The 13755-nt window shown below is 44.1% G+C and overlaps 1 protein-coding gene across 3 annotated transcripts in view; it reads left to right on the top strand.

Annotated features, from left to right (window-relative positions):
- The window catches only part of rabgap1l (RAB GTPase activating protein 1-like), a 698291-nt gene that overhangs the window by 48200 nt on the left and 636336 nt on the right, over positions 1-13755 (top strand). For 2 of the 3 annotated variants that reach the window (XM_038795179.1, XM_038795177.1), the window contains 2 exons: positions 7255-7425; positions 11065-11236. In XM_038795179.1, coding sequence (XP_038651107.1) covers positions 7285-7425; positions 11065-11236 — 313 coding nt within the window. In that variant the 5' untranslated portion in view covers positions 7255-7284. Of the gene's footprint in view, positions 1-580; positions 659-7254; positions 7426-11064; positions 11237-13755 lie in introns of those variants that run through there. The other variant, XM_038795178.1, reaches the window with a different exon arrangement.

Here is a 13755-nt window from a genome sequence, read left to right as displayed (position 1 = left end):
ATTATCTATGCCCCAGGGACCTCCAACTCAAAACAATATTCCATTAGCCGCCTCTGTGTAAACTCTGAGTAAATGCTTCTTAAATCTATCAGCAGAACACTCCCCCTCCAAAGGCAAGGATTACCTCACTTTTAGGGCCCCTTAATCACAGCTTTATCAGATATACAGGCATTTTAAACCAACTTTTAATAACATTACTGCAATAAATATAAAATATACCAATTCCTTACATTCATCACACCAGGTAAAGATGGCGGGTTTCCTTCCTTAAAGGACATTCGTGAACCAGATGGGTTTTTACAACATAGTTTGATAATTGATAGTGTCATGGTCACCATACTGAGACTGGCTTTATATTCCAAATGTATTACTTGAATTTAGCTTCCACCAGCTGTTGTGGTGGGATTTGTACCTATGACCCCAGAGTATTACACTGGGCCTGTGAGTTACTAGTCTTCATCTCCCACCCATAACAACATTAAAGAGTGAAACGAAAGCAGGATCCTTATGACGAAGGACCATGCTTAAACTGCCAATTTCCCTGCCTTTACATCCAGATTTCGAATGCAATGTCAAGCTGTGGACCTATCTGCCCCCCAGGTGGATATAAAAGATTCCATGGCACCATTTGGAAGAAGAGCCTGGAGGGTTCTCTCTGGTATGCTCAACTAATACAGATTGTATGGTTATCATATTATTGTTCATAGGAGTTTGTTTTGTGCAAATTGCCTGCCATGTTTTATATGTTACACAAATGACCACACTTCAACAACGATTCATTGTCTGTATGGGGCTCTGAAACTTCGGAGATTGTGAAGGACATATTATAAGGTGGCACAGTGGGTAGCACTATTGTTAGGGACCCAGGTTCAATTCTGGCCTTGGGTGACTGTGTAGAGGTTGCATGTTCTCCTGTCTGCGTGGGTTTCCTTTGGGTGCTCTGGTTTCCTTCCATGGTCCAAAGATGTGCAGGTTAGGTCGATTGGCCACTAAATTGCCCCTTAAGTGTGCAGGTCATCAAGCTCCCCTAAGATTAGATAATGCAACATTTAGATGAAGGATAAAGCTGTGTGTACACTCTATCTGTTTTGCTCTATCTGAATTGTACCCCGGAAGTGAAATTCCATCTCTTGAGATATTATTTACATTCACTTCTCCAGTCCTTGGACCTTTGTCCTTAAAATGGCTTCTTTTCTTTGCCCAGTCAACTCTGAAGTCGTGAAAGTCAGTTATTATAATAGAATACTTCTTAGCCATGACCTATGGTTAATCGGAGAATACTGGTTATTTGTCCCATATAGCCATTCCTGCTTTTCCTGGATGTAGGTGGAGGTCTGACTCTGACACTGAAGAGGCAGACCTCCCTGTGGTCCTGAGTACCGGGGAAGACTCTTCGGTTGTGCTCTTCAAGTACTTTAAATACAAAGTAGGCTGGAGCTTGAAATTTGATCCCCCAGTGATTCCAACCCTGATGTTAAGCCTTTGCTGCAGAATTTCCAGCCTTTAAGGTTCTTTTCTCCTTGTACCAAGTTTAACAATCACCAGGCCACCAAGCACTTGTAATAATCTTGGCTGGATTGTGCCCAATAATCAAGTTAGTTGAGATGATTTTTTTGACTCTCTGCTGCCTTTACATCATGTTTAGGGTCAACAGAAAAGTAACAAAGCCGGTTCACTTGAGAACACAGTAGCAAAGAGAATGAGTTCACGTACTAGATTACTAGAAATAATCAAGACTTTGTAGACAAGGCATAGCTAAATATACAGACACTTTTGCATTCTGAGGCTTTGCACCTAGAACCAATAGATTAATTACTTTTTTAGAGGGAACTGCTGCACTCTTGGTTAAAACAGCCCCCTCATGATTTAATTGACTGCTCTGTTGCTCGATTGTAACCTGCTGTCATTCATGGCTGTGGATTTCAGCTTTCTGTCATCTTCCTGTCTGAGATATTGAAGATAACTATTGGGGTCTCTTTTGGGATGAGTGGCACATCTCTTGGAGATCAGCTTTAAAACAAAACCCACAGAGCCTCAGAGAGGTTTGAAGGGGCTTCTTTAATCCTTGACAATGGCCTTGAGTGTATTTCAAAATAATTCTCTGGGGTTGATGAATTTGTATTTAAAAAAAAATTTCTGTCATTTCTGACATGCAAGAAGACGACTTCTGCCTTTGTGAATTTCAAGATGCATGTCTGTCATGTTGCCTCGTGAATCTATTATGTAAGATGTATTATGTTTACAGCACAGAAACATACCCCTCAGCCCATCAGATCTGTGCTGGTGATTATGTTCCACACAAGCCAATTACTGCCCTTTTCCATCCAACCCCATCTAAAAGGTCTGGCGGCTTATATAGTTGAATGTAAACTTTATTGGTGACCTACAACTATATATCCAAGGTACTGCCAGGCATGGGTGCTTTTTTCATGCTGGCTCCTGCATACAGTCTACCATCATGTGAGACTTTATATCGTATTATGGGTATATTATACCTGTACTCCAGTCTCTCATGAACTCTTCTTCTCCCAAACAATATATACCAACAATATATCCTCCTATTCTTTTCTCCCTCATGTATTTGACTTCCCTGAAAAGTGCTGCCATGCTGTTCTCCTCAACAACTCCCTGTGGTAGGGAGCTACACATTCTGATCACTGCCTGGTTGACGATTATCTTGTACTTGTGGCCCCAAGGCGTCGTCCAAGAGGCTATGTCTGCCCTACTAAATCTTCTATAACTTAACGCCTGTCAGGTCACCCGTCAGTTTCTTTTAGTCAGAGAAAAGATTCCCAACCTTCCTTTTAAAAAAAATATTTTTATTAAAGTTTTGCACTGTACATTTAGAGATAGATGAGACGGTTACAGTTTACATGTTGTTCCTTTTTGGCGTCCTTTACTTCACCATGGGTGGTTGTTCGGTGTTTGTCTCTGCGCAGTGCCCGCCTTCTCCCTTCCTTCTCCCTGTCGTTTGGCCTTCTCTCCGTTCTTTTCCACTCTTCCCATCCTGTTGTCTGCCTGCTTTTTGAGGGATCTTTTTCATGTGACCTTGGGCAGCACGGTGGCATGGTGGTTAGCATAAATGCTTCACAGCTCCAGGGTCCCAGGTTCGATTCCCGGCTGGGTCACTGTCTGTGTGGAGTCTGCACGTCCTCCCCGTGTGTGCGTGGGTTTCCTCCGGGTGCTCCGGTTTCCTCCCACAGTCCAAAGATGTGCAGGTTAGGTGGATTGGGCACGCTAAATTGTCCGTAGTGTCCTAAATAAGTAAGGTTAAAGAGGGGGTTGTTGGGTTACGGGTATGGGGTGGATGCGTGGGTTTGAGTAGGGTGATCATTGCTCGGCACAACATCGAGGGCCGAAGGGCCTGTTCTGTGCTGTACTGTTCTATGTTCTATGTTCTTGTGTTGGGCCCTCTGGTCCCCGTGTCGGCCACTCTCTGGCCTCCTCCTTGGTGTTTCCTCCTGTCTGTTTCTTTGTAGTACAGTTTTGGGGATTTTAGCATTTTTTCCTCCCCACACAAATATAATTTGTCTATTGTTTGAAAAAAGATCTTGGGGATTATAGATTGGTATGGATCTGAACAGGAAGAGGAACCTGGGCAGCACGAGGGCTGCAGCCTCCTCGCTGGGCAGAGACGGAGTGCATCCCATCTCGGTAGGTCCTTTTTTACTCCCTCTGCCAGACTGGTCAAGTTCCATTTGTGGATTTGTGTACAGTCGTGGGCTATCTGGATCCCCAGGTAGCGGAATTTGCTTGGGGCTATTTTAAATGGTAGACCCTCCAGCTCTGCCCCTCCCCCTCTCGGGTTCACCGGGACAACTTCACTTTTGCCCAGATTGAGTTTGTAGCCTGAGAAAGCTCCGAATTCTCCCAGGAGTCTTGTGGTTTCGTTCATGTTGTTTTGTGAGTCCGAGATGTAGAGGAGCAGGTCATCCGCACAGAGTGAGACTCTGAGCTCCCTGCTTCCTCTTCGGATTCCCCTCCAGCCTCTTACTCTCACAGAGCGATTGCCTCCTGCCCAATTGCCAGGGCGAACAAGAGCAGGCACAGCGGGCATCCCTACCTTGTGTCTCTGTGCAGCTGGAAGTATTCAGAGCTGGAAAAGATCCCCAACCTTTTCAAACTTTTTTGGGGGGGCATAATCTCCGTTCTGGTTGTTGGTTATTGAAGATGGCTGGTTCTTGCATGTGTGAAGTCATTTACATGCGTTCTAATGTAGCTGTGGAGTCTGATTGCAAATCTGCATGGCTTTCCACCATGTGGGCAAGAATAAATTATCTGATTTTGTTGGGACTGCCTAGTCTTTTTAGCTTGCTTCTTGTCTTTTGCTGTCTGTATTCTTTGCAGCTGGAAGGAAACAGCATCACTGCTTGAGATTGCACCCCAGGTCTGCCTTTATTGCTCCTTTTTCTCTGTCTGTGGTGGATGTGCCATATTTCCTGAGGTTCACCTTTAGTAATAATAATCGCTTATTGTCACAAGTGGCTTCAATGAAGTTACTGTGGAAAGCCCCTAGTCGCCACATTCCGGCGCCTGTTCGGGGAGGCCGGTATGGGAATTGAACCCGCGCTGCTGGCCTTGTTCTGTATTACAAGCCAGCTATTTAGCCCACTGCTAAACCACCCCTTTAAGGACTCCTTCAATCTTAATCTCTGCCTAACTCACATGCAGTGTCCAAGTTTAAGTTGCTAATAAATGACCACCTTCGGGATTTTATCGTCAGTGATATGTACTACATGTCCACTGCGTCTTAGATGGGGTCTGATGATGTTGCAGATATTTCTGCTCTTTGAATTACCCCAAATGTTGGGCACTTTGTCCTTCTATTTGATACCTTTGTAAAAGCTGGTTTTGTTGTAGATTTGGTGTCTTGTTTTCTCCTCAATTTCTTGGGTAAACGGGAAAATTCTGAGCTTGCACTGGCAATTCTATTTGTCACCTCGCTGTCAGTGCAGTAATTTCTGCACATTGTGTTTCCGAGATAGGTGCAGTTACCGACAGCCTTAATTGTGTCATTGATAGTCACAGTAGATGGGGTATAGTGTGAATTTGGATGTGGTTGGTGGAGTATCCCTGTCTTCCTTAAACCGTTGGTTAGCCCATGGTTGTCAGCCGCTATTGATGGTCCTTGATCATTTTTTACACAGAACATAGTGTAGAAGGAGGCCGTTCGGCCCATCGAGTCTGCACCGACCCACTTAAGTCCTTACTTCCACACTATCGCCGTAACCCAATAACCTCTCCGAACTCTTTGGGTGACTAAGGGCAATTTATCATGGCCAATCCATCTAACCTGCACGTCTTTGGACTGTGCGAGGAAACCGGAGCACCCGGAGGAAACCCACGCAGACACTGAGAGAACGTGCGGACTCCGCACAGACAGTGACCCAAGCTGGGAATCGAACCTGGGACCCTGGCGCTGTGAAGCCACAGTGCTATCCACTTGTGCTACTGTGCTGCCCCACATGGAGACCAGAACTATTCACAGTATCTTCTGTGTGGTCTAAGCAAAGCTCTTTGCAAGTTTAATGTATTGTCTCTGCTTTTTAATTCTGTCCCTTTAGACTCCAGTGCTGTTTGTTCTCTTTTAAAGTTGCCTTATTAACCTGTGCTGCTAATTTTAATGATATGCCTCTCTACTCTTTAGTAATATAGGTCAAATGTGAAGTGGGACATTGGGGGGCGGGGGGAAGACTCGGAAGGTCACAGATACTCTTTGAAAATTAGTGTCTAGGGACGACACAGTGGCACAGTTGCTGCCCCTCAGCGCCAGGGACCCAGGTTTGATTCATTATTATTATTATGCCCACCAAGTCTGCACCGACCCTTTGAAAGAGCACCCTACCTCGGCCCACTCCCCTGCCCAATCCCTATACCTGCACATCTTTGGACACTAAGGGGAAAATTAGCATGCCCAATCCACCTAACCTGCACACTTTTGGACTGTGGGAGGAAATTGGGGCACCTGGAGGAAATCCACGCAGACACTGGGAGAATGTACAAATTCCAGACAGATAGTCACTCAAGGCAGGAATCAAACCTGGGTCTCTGGCGCTGAGAGGCAGCAACTGTGCCACTGTGTCTAATTTTCAAAGCGTTTCTGTGACCTTCTGAGTCTTCTCTCTCTCTCTCTCTCTCTCTCTCTCTCTCTCTCTCTCTCTCTCTCCGCCCCCCCCCCAATGTCCCACTTCACATTTGATCTGTATAACACTTAATTTGCTAATTCCACATTTCTCCAGCAAATTTATTTGTTAACTGCATTTTGTCTCACCCTCACCCTCGCAACATGTTGTTAGCAAGCAACATGTGGTGGATGGCCCCGCTAACACAATGAGAGTGTACATTTCTACGACGTAGTTTGTGGTGCCACACAGGGAAGCAATTTGAAAGTTCTTTGCATTATAATATATGTAACTTTTTCCCTCCTTGCCATATTAACATTGGAGTTAAGCAACTGACATCAGAAACAAAGTGAGAAAAATATTAATTTGAGGACATCATTAGCCAATGTGCAAATGGAAAATGAGATGTGTGCTCTGTCTATTGGAGTGGGAGAGTTAATGCCGCAAGCAGACTGCTGAGCCTTTTCCCCAGTGGGCATGTAAGGCAGTGTATTGACATTCTAACCATGCTGCAGACCGATAGTACATTGTTCCCTTGACATTCCCAGCATGGTGCATTCCTAATTCCAGGTAGAGTGTCTAGGGAGTTAAAGGGATGCCTCAAAGCAAAAGCTTAGAGGGTGGATAAACCATTCTGTGTTTATGTTAACTGAATGAAGGATAGTATTTCCAGAGGCACAGGGTGGAGACCCTCTATTTAGATGTATTAATTAATGTGATTTTGGCACACAGCTTCATTCCCAGATTCCATATCCAATGTAATTAGCATATTATGCCTGAGTAATGTGTGCATAATGCAGCTCATTGGATGCTCAACCCTAACCCTGAGTGGATAGGAAATGATGTGAAATCCATTATTTAACCTAACTGCTGGGAGTGTACACCTCTCGGAACTTTGAGGTTCATAGAATATTGCCTGTGAACTGTGTAAATGATTGTGGCATTATAACTGCCTCTCATTATTTTGCTTGCTATTTTCTTTCTTGAGATTTGGTGATTTTAAAACCTAAGCAGCAGTTTCTCCCATTTCTTTCCCTATTTTATGTTTTAGCCAGATAACATATTTTTAAAAATCAGCAATTGGCATTAACTTTAAAGACCCATATGCATATTGTAATTTCTCTTTTTTCAGGTTGTTGCTGTGCGTTATACTGATTAAGAAATGGATGATCAAGCTTCTTTGCGCAAGGTGGGTGGTTCATCAGACTCTGTTTCCACATTGAACAGTGAGGAGTTTGTCCTTGTGCCTCAGCAAGCTGAAGATTCTTCCTCAACCAATGGAGAGGAAAAACCAGCTTTAAAGGTAATTAGGAGTTTATTTTTTGCATGTAGTTCCAAGGGTGAATCTTTGATGTCTGTTCTCCCTCTCTATGTGTCTCACCACTGCTGCTTCAATTGCCATCCATGCCTCTGCCACCTCTGTAATCAATCGCCCCAGTTCTTTCTTGACCAGCTACATGCCCCCTAGTCTTCATAAGTCGCATCGTGTCTTAAACGTCTGTCTACTCTAGCTGGTCCTTGACAAGTTCTGCAAACCCTTCATCTCCGTCCTCACTGACGGTTCCACAACATCTCAGATTTAAAGTTCACATCTTTGCGTTTATCCCTATTTCTGTAACCTCCTGCAGCGCTAAAGCTTCCCACAACTTTTCATTCTTCTGACTCACCCCTCACGTTGCCTCACAATTGATGCCCGAGCCTTCTGCCACTTAGATCCCAGTCTCTGAAATTTCACTTGTAATATTTAATTGTGGCTTTTGAAAGAGAATTGGATAGTTATATGAAGAGGAAGAATTTGCAGCTATGGGGAAAAGGTGTAGGAATGGGACTAGGTAAATTATTCATGTAGAGAGCTGGTACAGAAACAATGGGCCGAACAGCCTCCGGTGCTTTAACCATTCTATTATTATTCAATACCTCCCTTTTCTCCTCCATGCTCTACCTTTAAAACAATACGTAAAACAATTAAATTTGTTTTGAAGTGTCTATTTTGCTTGTACAGCCCCTCGATGATATGTCTAAAAATGTACTATGTGAAATCGAGAGCTCTTGTATATGATGCAAATAACATATGTGGACAGTGCAACACTTGTATGCAGCTGACTGTCAGATATGGAATTCAAAGTATTTGTGGTCTGAATTATCTCTACCACTGAAGGTGGGTGTAAGTATTGTCCTCCCCCGGTTAGTCGGTTTGTGTATAAACAATATGACTCAGAAATTAATGTACTGATTTTAGTGAAACCAGGCCAACAGGTAGGCTCTGGCCTAAGGAAGAACTGATTCATTTCTGGTGAAGATGCAGATCCGGATCCTTGAATTTCCTTTTACAGGATCCATCCATTAACATTGGGAGATGGAGGCTAATTGACTTTTTCAAGAATGTTGTGGGTTATTTGATTTTGAATGTTGTTTGCATTTGAATGTTGTAGATTGTCGCAGCTTTCAAAATGTGAGCAGAGTTTTCAGAGCAGGTTATTGGATGTGGAGTTGCTTGAGACCTCCCAAGTGAGATGAAAACTGTTGTTGCAAAGATCTCTTTTTAAAAAATTTTGCAGTTCCAGTGCGTCAGCCAGCAGGGGAAAAGCTTTGAGGAAGAGTTATGTAATTATAATAGCATTGAGATAACAGTGCGATGGAGATATGCGCCCTATTTGAGTGCTTTCTTCACTTGTTAATTCGTATAATCACTCTTGGTTTCCATGCCTGTTAAATGTAACAGGGTTGCTTTCGGTCCTCTGGCAAAAAGTTCAAAGTAATTATATTTCCCCTTGTCTGAATGTCAGGATTCTTTTTAAAAAATATATTTTTATTAGGGTATTTGCAAGTTTTTATAATAATAACAATAACAATGACATAAAAATGGTATAATAAACATTTCCACCCCCATCACAATCTTCAAAGTTGCTACCCAGGTTGATAGGGTTGTTAAGAAGGCGTTGGCTTTCATTAACAGGGTGATTGAGTTTAAGAGCCGCGAGCTTTATAAAACCCTGGTTAGACCACACTTAGAATATTGTGTCCAGTTCTGGTCGCCTCATTATAGGATGTCGATGCTTTGGAGAGGGTGCAGAGGAGATTTACCAGGATGCTGCCTGGAATGGAGGGCATGTCTTATGAAGAAAGGTTGAGGGAGCTAGGACTTTTCTCACTAGCGAAGAAGGAAGAGAGGTGACTGGATAGAGTGTGTACAAGGTGATGAGAGGCATGGATAGAGTGGATAGCCAGAGACTTTTCCCCAGGGCGGAAATAGCTGCCTTGAGGGGACATAATTTTAAGGTGATTGGAGGAAGTATAGGGGTAGGTCAGAGGTAGGTTCTATACACAGAGCGTGGTGGGTGTGTGGAATGCACTGCCAGCAGCTGTGGTGGAGCCAGAATCATTAGGGACATTTAAGCGACTCTTGGACAGGCACACGGACAGCAGTAAATTGAAGGGGTGTATCTTAGATTGGGATAAATGGTCGGCACAACATCGTGGGCCGAAGGGCTGCACTGTGCTGTACTCTTCTATGTTCTATAAAACTTCGATCAAATAATACATAAACTGATCAGAACTTAGCGAAAAGCGTTAAACATAAAAGCATAAAGAAATCACACACACTTTTAAGGGAATCCACATCTATGGTCTAACCCCTTATTTACTCTCATTGGTTCTAATTCTCAGCTGAGGCTCTCTAATTTATTCAAACAACTGTTATGATCTGTTATTCGAATATTGGTTATTACTTAAGATTCACTAATGCCCATCAAATGAATTAAATATCTTTGTGCACCTGCCACGTATGCCATTCCTACAAAGATAAGATGCTTGCATTAACCTTGCTTTTGATACATTTTATGCATTACAAAGGGCTTTTATGCAACATTTAATGAAACAATGTTTTGAATTTCTTCAGACATGGCACCAAAGTTTGATAGTTTATTCATTATCTAAAACAATGACTGTATTCTCACAGTCAAGACATTTTTAATAATTTGACTATTTAGCTATGCACTCAATTAGCACCTAAATCCATGAATAAATCAAGAAATCAATAATCTATCATTTACGTTAAGAATTTCTCTGGAACAGTGCAGTAGGTCTAAGGCAGAGCGTAACTTAAATTAAAACAGAAAATGCTGGGTAAACTCAGCAGGTCTGGCAGCACCTGTGGGGAGAGAAACAGAGTTAATGTTTCGAGTCCAATATGACTCTTCCACAGCACTATTAACAAAGGTTAGCTTGACTGATTTGGTTCAAAATAATTCAGCGCAAGAAAATAGCTTTGAATAATCAGGACTAGATGCCAGAAAAATATGGGAAAATATGCCCCTGCGTTCAGTTGGTTTTGTATTTTATGTGCAGAATTCAACATGTTAGTTTAAGTACATAGCAATAAAGTTCCCAGGGGTTTCACCTAGTCTGAGTATTTAAAGCACTACAGTATCAGTAATAATCAGCATCAAAGGCTTCCAGGTTCACCATTAATTTCAGAGCTGCTCCGAGGACCCGGGGTCAATCCTGGCCCCGGGTCACTGCCTGTGTGGAGTTTGCACGTTCTCCCCATATCTTTGTGGGTCTCACTCCCACAACCGAAAGATGTGCAGCAAAGGTGGATTGGCCATGCTAAATTGCCCTTTAATTGGAAAAAATCGAATTGGGTATCCTAAATTTATATTTACAAAAGTAATTTCAGAGTTGCAGAGCAGTTGTGAAGTGAAGCAGTTTTTTTGTAAATTACAAGATTATGATTTATATGGGCAAGTGCCAATTTTGTTTCAGCGTTGAATTTTTCGATTCCTAGTCTGGAAGCCTTTTAATTAAAAACAAAATCTCATCCTTTACATTGAATTGGGGATCGCGAGCCTGGCAGGGACTGAATAATTGCATTGAATTGCAATTTGACAATGTGTGTTCGTGCTTGAGTATTTTACTGCAGTCTGTTATTTTGCCTTCACAGATAGCTTGCAATGGGAATGAACAGCAGCTAAAGAAGGCACTGGAGGAAGGCCAGAACGATGACATGATGGCTGGCGCAGAAGGTGAAGTGGGATATAGAAGCCTGCCAACACGTGAAGCATCGGTGAAACAGAAAACTCTGCATTTAATCTTGGCTTCTTCCTCAATGGAAGGTAATGAAACAGTTCTTGACATGTGCCTAATCCAATTGTAGCTACACACTTCTAGTGCATGGAACAATTGTACAAACCGTGTGCTCTGTGCTATTGACTTTACTATTCATAGTTTTATAGGATGTTTGCCGTTGGCACTCATGAGGGTAAGTATGGTATTGTGAAATCAGAAAGATATCCAGCACATACTTTGATCACCATGAATATTTCTTAATCCTGCATCTCACTGGTACGTGGGACTTGGGTGTGACTTGGAAAATTTAATGTGGCAGCTCCAGTTGCCTTCGACAGTGGACATTTTAATTCATCACTCAATTCATCTTATTTTACTGTTTCGTGTTTAAGTTCTACAAACCATTTCCAGCGTCATCATTTTACCTAAGGTATTGATACAATCCTGTGTCCAACCGTGACACTGGTGTCCAAATGCCTCATCTGTAAAACACTAAAACAAAGGCGCTAAAGAGGAAATAAATTGTACAGCTTGCATTTCCACTTTGGCTCATTCAGTTTTCTAAATTTCTTTCCTTTTTTCCTGTTGCCCCAGAATTGTTTGCATTCATGCTTCCTCAGTGAGGGGAGTGAATCTGTTTCTTGAGAGAGGACAGTTCTTGGTTTAACTGCTGGAAGGTTTTCGGATTTGATTCTTTTTTTTCCAATAAATATTTTAATTCTCCTTTTTCACATTTTCTCTCAAATTTACACCCGCCAACAATAAACACTAAGCAGTAACGAATACAATGTCAACAACAACAATCCCATCCTCCCACCAAACCCCAAAACAGTAGCCCGCATGTTAAAATAAACAAATAACAAAAAGGAACCAGGAATCACCCATGGTCACTTAAAAAAAATATATTTTTATTAAAGTATTTGCAAATTTTATAACAATTACAAAAACATTAACATGGCAAAATAACCATTTCCCCACCCCTCCACCTGCCCCAATCTTCACACACCAAAACCATCTAACACCTATTTCCCAACCCCCCTGGGAATACTGGTTCTGCTGACGTTTTAATGTTCCCCGAGAAAATCGACGAATGGCTGCCACCTCCGATAGAACCCCAACATTGACCCTCTCAAGGCAATCTTTATTTTCTCGAGACTGAGAAACCCAGCCATGTCACTAACCCAGGTCTCTACACTCGGGGGGCTTCGAGTCCCTCCACATTAAAAGGATCTGTCTCCGGGCTACCAGGGAGGCAAAGGCCAGGACGTCGGCCTCTTTCACTTCCTGAACTCCCGGATCTTCTGACACTCTGAAGATCGCAATCTCTGGACTCGGCACCACCCGGGTTCCTAGCACTGTAGACATTGCCTTCGCAAACCCCTGCCAAAACCCTCTGAGCTTCGGGCATGCCCAGAACATGTGGATATGGTTTGCTGGGCTTCCCGCGCACCTCACGCATCTATCTTCTACTCTGAAAAACATGCTCATCCTCGCCGCCATCATGTGTGCCCAGTGGACCACCTTAAATTGTATTAGGCTAAGCCTGGCACATGAATAGGAGGAGTTGACTCCGTTTAGGGCATCTGGCCATAGACCTGCCTCTAACTCCCCGCCTAGCACGTCCTCCCACTTGTCCTTAAGCTCCTCCACCGGTGTTTCCACCGCCTCCAACAGCTCCTGGTAGATACCCGACACTTTCCCCTCCCCCACCCAGGTACTGGAGACTACTCTATCCTGTATCCCCCGTGACGGCAGCAGCAGAAAGGCCGGCACCTGCTTTCTCAGGAAGTCTCGCACTTGCAAATATCTAAACCCATTCCCTGGCGGCAGTTTAAATTTATCCTCCAGCGTCTTCAAGCTGGGAAAGCTCCCGTCCATAAATAGATCCCCCATCCTTCTAATTCCTGCCCTCTGCCAGCTCCGGAACACACCATCCAGCCTGCCCAGTGCAAACCTATGGTTGTTACAGATCGGGGTCCAGACCAACGTACCCTCCACCTTCTTATACCTCCTCCATTGGCCCCAGATCCTCAAATCACCGGATCACCGGACTTGTGGAGTACCGAGGCCGGGTTTTGGCGGGAGTTGCCGGGGTCAGCAGAAGTCAGCTGACACACTGAAGTACCATGGAGGGGTCCTAGCCTGGGGGGGGGAGGGGGGGGGAGGAGGAGGGAATACCGGGTTGCTGCTGGAATGGCCAGGAAGGAGCTGGTGTGGGCCGGGGGGGTAGAGGAGAGGCGGTATCGTCAGGGGAACGGGTCGGGCGGGGTGTGCTGGCCTGGGGCGAGCAGTCGATGAGCTATGGCTAGTCGGCGGGGGAGAGGGGCGGGGTGCCCTCTGATCCGGCTGATCACCTGGAACGTGAGGGGGCTGAATGGGCCGGTTAAGCGGGCTCGGGTATTTTCTCATTTGAAGGGGCTGAAGGCGGACGTGGCTATGATCCAGGAGACCCACTTGAAGGTGGCGGACCAGGTTCGTCTGAGGAAGGGGTGGGTGGGGCAGGTTTTCCACTCGGGATTAGACGCGAAGAAACGGGGGGTGGCGATTCTGGTGGGGAAGAGGGTGT

The sequence above is a fragment of the Scyliorhinus canicula genome, chromosome 4 (genome assembly GCF_902713615.1).
Source record: "Scyliorhinus canicula chromosome 4, sScyCan1.1, whole genome shotgun sequence".
NCBI classification, from domain to species: Eukaryota; Metazoa; Chordata; class Chondrichthyes; order Carcharhiniformes; family Scyliorhinidae; genus Scyliorhinus; species Scyliorhinus canicula.
Note: the sequence above shows the minus strand (reverse complement) of the source record. Positions and strands in the feature narration are given on the sequence as shown.